The sequence below is a fragment of the Megascapheus bottae genome, chromosome 24 (assembly GCF_031878675.1).
Source record: "Megascapheus bottae isolate mThoBot1 chromosome 24, mThoBot2.hap1, whole genome shotgun sequence".
In the NCBI taxonomy this organism is placed as follows: Eukaryota; Metazoa; Chordata; class Mammalia; order Rodentia; family Geomyidae; genus Megascapheus; species Megascapheus bottae.
Genome location: NC_143532.1, coordinates 13,308,709 through 13,315,252, shown reverse-complemented (window position 1 = coordinate 13,315,252; position 6,544 = coordinate 13,308,709). Strand labels below are relative to the sequence as shown.

Here is a 6,544-nt window from a genome sequence, read left to right as displayed (position 1 = left end):
CACCACCGAGCTCTCCCCGTCACCCATTCTGGCCTCCGTGGCTGCTCCAGGGCTGCTGAGTTGGGAACACTTCTACTTCCACATGTTGCCTGCTATAATCCAGTCGCGTCGGGCTCCTGGGTGAGCCTGTGGCCGTGCGCCCTGAGCGCGCTGCACGATGCAGGGGGGGCCCCAACCCAGGATCCTGCCTGGCCACCCCGAAGGTCTTGGCAGGTTCCAACCTAAGCCACCTGGCTAGACCTGCCTAGAAGCAGCAGGACACTTCCGCCCGGAGGCGGGACTGGCAGCAGGGTCCCCATCTGGTGGCTGTGGGTAAACCAGTCCCGAGCACATCCAGAGGCCGGGCTGCGGGGCGCGCGCAGAGCGGGGACAGGCGTTGGCATGCGCGGAGCCTGGCAGTTAGTCGAGCGTGGCCCCTGAACTGATCGGTAGGCGCTAGGCTATGTTCCTGGGCCGGGCCTGTCCAGGGACTAGAGAAGAGACCGAAATCCTGTCTCTCATAAGCCCCGTCTCAAGGTCAACGAGGCTGTACAAAGCTGAAAATTCCAACCAGCCATGCCACCCAAGTCTTCCGGCGCCCGCTCAAAGGAGACCACCACCAACCGCCACGTAGAACTAGTCAAAGAAAGCAATAAATCATTCTGGCTCAACGGGCATGGCATACTGAAGCTCCTGTCTTTGGTACGTTACATTTCTATCCCTGGGTGGATGTTCTAAGACCTGGTTGGAGGGAGGAGGAAAGGAGGTGGGGTGGAAGGGTTGCAGGGACTCAGGAATGTGTTTCCTCGCAGATCTGCCTGGTAGCTAGCATACAGACGTTCGCAATGACCCCCGCACACCCCATTTTGCCACTGATTCTCTATATGGAACTGTTCATCATTATCTTCTTTATGATCGTCTACATGTGTGCCATTAACAGATACACATCCTTCATCAGTTGGCCTATTTCTGTAAGTGGAAGGGGGACTGGGAGGGGAGCTCTGGGCTGTTCTCCACCTACTTGGCTTGGCACAAAACCTCACCTCTAATGCTTGTGCTCAAGATATGCTGGGGGCTGGGGGGACAGAGGAGCTAGGCCAAAAAAACTCCTCACCCTTGGTTCTGTGTGTCTTGTGTTGAAGAGTGAAAACTCTTACTGGAAGAAACAAGGCCTGGGGCTTCTCTTCTCCATCTGTCAGCCACACACTGATTTGGAGAGATCATTCCAGAATTCAAAAAAGAAAATTGCCACTAGCACCCAGCTCCAGTTTTGTGCCATCTTCAGTTTCTATCTGGCAGGTCTGGATTATGATCCTCCTCTTGCTGTTCTCATATAGCTGGGATGACAGGCATGCCTCACCAAGCCAAGCTTTAGTTAGACATGGGAACTCACAACCGTTGGAGCTCTGGCTAGCCTCAAACTGTGATTCTCCCAATCTCTGAGACCAGTAGATAGAATTACAGGGGTGAGCCATTCTGTCTGCCTTAACTTTCTGTATCTTGCTTGCTTGAACTCAGGACCTGGGTGCTGTTCGTGAGCTTTTTCGCTCAAGGCTAGTACACTACCCCTTTGAGCCATATCTCAATTAGAGACAAGAGTTTCGCAGAGTTTCCTGCCCAGGCTGGCTTCAACCATGATCCTTGGATCTCAGCCTCCTCAATAGTTAGGATTACAGACACAAGCCATGGCACCTGGTTTTTCATTTTCTTGCCTTCATTTCTTCCTTCTTTTATTTTATGTTGAAGCCACAGCTTGAACTAGCTTGAATTTAGGGCCTGGGCTCTGTCCCTTACGCTTTGTTTCCTCTCAAGGCTGGCACCGTACACTTGAGCCATAGCTCTACTTTTTTTTTTTTTGTCAGTCCTAGGCTTAAGCTCAGGGCCTGCACACTGTCCTTGGATTTTTCTCGAGGCTAGAGCTCTACCACTTGAGCCTCAGCACCACTTCCAGCTTTTTCTAAGTATGTGGTACCAAGGAATCGAACCTGGGTCTTTGTGCATGCTAGGCAAGCACTTTACCACTAGGCCAAAATCCCAGCCCTTTAATTTCCTTTTTTTTTTTTTGCCAGTCCTGGGCTTGGGCTCAGGGCCTGAGCACTGTCCTTGGACTTTCTCAAGGCTAGAGCTCTACCACTTGAGCCTCAGCACCACTTCTGGCTTTTTCTATATATGTGGTACCAAGGAATTGAACCTGGGTCTTCGTGCATGCTAGGCAAGCACTTTAACCACTAGGCCAAACTCCTGGCCCCCTCTACTTTCTTTTTTAAATAGCTCTACATCTTAAAATTACATTCTCTCTCTCTCTCTCTCTCTCTCTCTCTCTCTCTCTCTCTCTCTCTCTCTCTCTCTCTCTCTTTCTCACACACACACACACACACACACACACACACACCAAATAAAGGCCATACAAACAGAAAGGAAGCTGTCTCCAGCCAGGGAGAAAGCTCTCCCTAAAAAGCTTATCTGCTGGTATCTTAATTATGAACATCTAGCCTCTGGAAAATAAATATGTTTTTGAGCCATCCAATCTCTGTTGTTTTACTTGGGAATGATGGTAATAAAAATAGAACAAAGAGAACTTGGACTTAATTCATCCAACAACTTGGTATAGATGATAGCAATAAAATTGAATGGTAAGGGTTCTTGGGAGTGCTAGGGATGTGCAGACTGGGACAAGGAGACAGAGATAGACATTGTGTGTCTGACTAACAGAACTTTACAAAAAGACACATTTTTTTTAAATCTGGCTATTTAGAAATCTAAGAATTAAGTTCCAAAGTCAACCAGGCTAACCATTCCAAGAGTTTTATCTCTGATTAAGTAACAAAAAGCTGGAACTGGAGGCATGATCCAAATGGTAGCATGCCAGCCAGCAGTGAAAAAGGTTAAGTGAGAGTGTGAGACCCTGAGCTCAAGCATCCACAGTCAGGTCCCAGCCTTCATAAAGCAAGTATTAGAAGGTATGCTGCTTGGTATTTACACTTTGAAACCCAGAGAAGTATATATTATTTGTGAATGTATAATGTGTAGAAAATTACACACTTGGGAAAAGTACACCTCAACTTCTACCATATGGCCTGTGGGAAGACTAGAAGAGGGAACTGGGACAGAGGGATATGAAGAGAAATAGAGAGATGAGACTAGTTCATCCCAGAAACTTTCCCTCGAGGTCTGAAGTCATTAACATCTATTAAATTTCAGTGGTTGGAAACCTGGGTGGGGGGAGGGGGAGATGCTAGTCTATCATTTTGGGCATGTTTGAAGCACGGTCGGGTTCCCAAAGTAAAAAAGAAAAGACCTAAACTCCTGAAAGAACAGCTCACAGAAGAATGGCATCATGGGAACCGAGAGGGGAAGGGGTGACCAAATACTGTAGACTGGGCTCTGACTGTCTGAGGAAAGAATTTGTCCGAGGCTGTCGCATACCTGGGGGAAGAGGAGTTGGCTCGCCATGGCTATTATTTGGCCAACTCTAAGAAGTCTGGTTGTCCTTTTTCTCACTGTTGCCAGAGGAAAAAGCAGTGGGAAAAGACAAGCGTGAGGTTCCCAAGGAATGGAGAAAAAGGTTGCAAAGAAGGTTAGAGGATCCAGGAAAATAAGGCAAGAACTAGGCTCAACAGGGACCTGCTAGAGACCTAAAGATCACTTCTTGCCAGCAGTACCCCCTTTAGGACTCCAGCCAGGAGCTGAGCTCTGAGAGCATAAAGTGGATATGGGAAGGCACTCAAAAGGAATAGCATGAGCCTGTAATCCCAGCTATCCATTAGGCTTAGATCTGAGGGTCATGGTTCAAAGCCAATCCAAGCAAGGAAAGTCTCGTCTCCAATGAACCACCAGAAAATGGGAAGTGGTACTGTAGCTCAAGTGGTTAGTGTACTAGCCTTGAGCAAAAGAGCTCGGGGACAGTGCCCAGACGCAGAAGGAGTTCAAGCCCATGACAGACAAAAAGGAAAGAAAAAAAAAAAGAGAAGCAAAGAGGTGCCAGGAGTGTGGCCTAGTGGTAGAATACTTGCCTAGCATGCACAAAGCCCTGGGTTCTATTCCTTGGTATCACATACACACAAAAAGCCAGAAGTAGTGCTGTGGCTCAAGTGGTAAGCGGGCTAGCCTTGAGAAAGCCCAAAGACAGTGCCCAGGCCCTGAGTTCAGCCCCAGGACCGGGAAGACGGAGGGGGGCGGGGGGAAGAAAGTTGAATGAATATTATGTGTGATCTTTTGATGTTATTTATGTGTGATCTCCAAAGAAGATCCACTAATGAGGACCACTAGCATGTCTATGTGGGCCAGGGAATATTTATGTGTGTATGTGTGCGTGTGTGTGCATGCGTGTGTGTGTGTGTGTGTGTGTGTGTGTGTGTGTGTGTGTGTGGTGGTGGTGGTGGTGGTTTCTTTGGAAGAAATGGTTTGAGGGCCTGTTGGAGAGCTGACTCTGGCTAGAACTAGCTCATCCTTCCTTCCATTTTCAGGACTTCCTCAATGACCTGTTCTGTTGCTTGTTCCTTGCGGGAGGCATATACTTTGCTGTGGAGGGTCGCGTTGCCATGCCACTTATCTACTTTATCGCTATGGTAAGACTATGCCAGATGATAGATTCCTTCTGAATTCACTAAGAGATGTTATCGGGGGAGGCTTCTTCTGTTTAATCCAAGGGCTGCTTTTTACAAAATTCTTGAGCTCCAGGCAAAATTGAAAAAAAAAAAAAAGTGAAGTTTGTAAATGTAGAGACTCCAGGAAGCCCACCCCAGGCTAATGGCTTCCTTCTTATAACTGGAGAGTCTTAAAAAGAGACTCATGACGATGGAGGAGAGGGAATGGAGGGTGCAGAAATGAGGGGGGGGGGTCCTGGAGTCTGCTAATTTGAGGGGATGTCTTTCACAGCATCTACTGAGTAATAACAGACTCAGTGCCCCCATTGAGAAAGAAAAGACGAAGTAATGAGAAGCCTTCTGTTTTCTAGGTCTGTATGGGTTTAGCTGCATGTTTTGCTTTTATTGATATGTGTCTTCAAAGAAGAACCTTCGGAGCCCAATATGAGCCACCACCGGAAGTCAAGAAAGCAAAAGGGAAGAAAAAAGGCAAAGCTTAGAAGCCAGGGGACAAAGGGAAGGTCAAAGGGAAGAGAGAAAGAAATACCTTTTGAGAGCGGCTCTGAGGATGAACAAGGGAGCAGGTGTCATAGTGAGATACTCTCATTGTCTTTCTGTCCCCTTTCCACAATGGCTACTTTTTCCATGGTAATAACCACCTTTCTTGGAAAAGAATTCCCTTTTAAGGGAATGTACTGTGTAAAGTTGATGTCGACCTTATTTGGCCCATTCTACAGAAATGACTGGAAAGGTATGGCTGCAGGGGGCCAGTTTAGAGCTGGGCCCAGAACGTGGGGATCTCTAGGCACTCTAGGCCACAGAGCACAGGCAGTTTGGGGGAGCACAGGTGACACTGGTAGTTGTCAACAACACTGACCAACCAAAGAGAGTATAGGCCAATGAGAAACTTAGAACCAAAAAGGCTATGTTTTGTTTACATGGATTGTGTGTGCGCGCATGCGTGCGTGCACATGTGCACAAGTGCATGAGCCCCAGTACTGGGGCTTGACCTTGGGCCTTGCACTGTCACTTGGCTTTTTGCTCAAAGCTAGCACTCTACCATTTGAGCTACAACTACACTTCTGGGGTTTTGGTAGTTAGCTGGAGATAAAAGTCTCACAGGCGTTGGGAATTTGGCCTAGTGGTGGAGTGCTTGCCTAGTATGCACAAAGCCCTGGGATCGATTCCTCCAAACATACACAGGAAAAGCCAGAGGTGGTGCTGTGGCTCAAGTGGTAGAGCACTAGCCTTAAGAAAGCCTAAGGACAGTGCCCAGGCCCTGAATTCAAGCCCCAGGACTTGGGGGGGGGGGGGAGTGTCACAGGCTTTCTGGCTTGTTCTGGCTCTGAACTATGATCCTCAGATCTCACCTTCTGAGTAACCAAGATTAATTACTGATATGAGCCACCAGTGCCTGGCTCTGGGTGGGGGCTTTTTCCCTTTGGCATTTCATAGTGATGCTCACCCGACCTTCACTGAGAAGAGGCCAGGATGCGATAGCATAACCTCAGGCCTCTGCAAGAAGTCAGGCTGGTGTGGGCTGAGTGGGGTGGACACAGAGAAGTCAGATGTCTCCCTCCAATAAGGATAGGTTAACCTCACAAGGGGCACAGGAGACCACCAATGCAAGCGTGAGGAAGGAGATCTGGATGGGGGAGCCTGAAGCCCTAAAGCCAGCCAGAGAAACATGGGAGCAGGGCAGGGAAAGTGGGCTAGGCCTTGGGGGCCCTGACAGTGACATGGGCCTTTATCCTAAGTGGTGTGAGAATCCCAGGAGGTAAGACATTGGGAGAATTTGCTTTCCATCTCCCCTGCTTCCCCTCCCCCTCCCAGAAGCCACACACTTGAATTGGAAGTTGGCCAATGCTTGTGTTTCAGGTGGGAGAGGGGTATCTAGTAACCAGAGCAACATGGGCTGTGAAGATCTGAACCTAGGGAAATCTAGCTGGACTCTCCACCTTGCAAGATCCACTGCCCTC

The 6,544-nt window shown here is 48.5% G+C and overlaps 1 protein-coding gene across 1 annotated transcript; it reads left to right on the top strand.

The window, feature by feature from the left end:
* Nucleotides 1-387: 387 nt before the first annotated feature.
* Cmtm2 (CKLF like MARVEL transmembrane domain containing 2) lies at nucleotides 388-5,269 on the top strand. Its single transcript, XM_090357526.1, has 4 exons — nucleotides 388-681; nucleotides 792-950; nucleotides 4,446-4,547; nucleotides 4,937-5,269. The coding sequence occupies exons 1-4, from the start codon at nucleotides 556-558 to the stop codon at nucleotides 5,063-5,065; spliced, it is 516 nt and encodes a 171-aa protein (XP_090213652.1). The 5' UTR covers nucleotides 388-555; the 3' UTR covers nucleotides 5,066-5,269.
* Nucleotides 5,270-6,544: the final 1,275 nt, after the last annotated feature.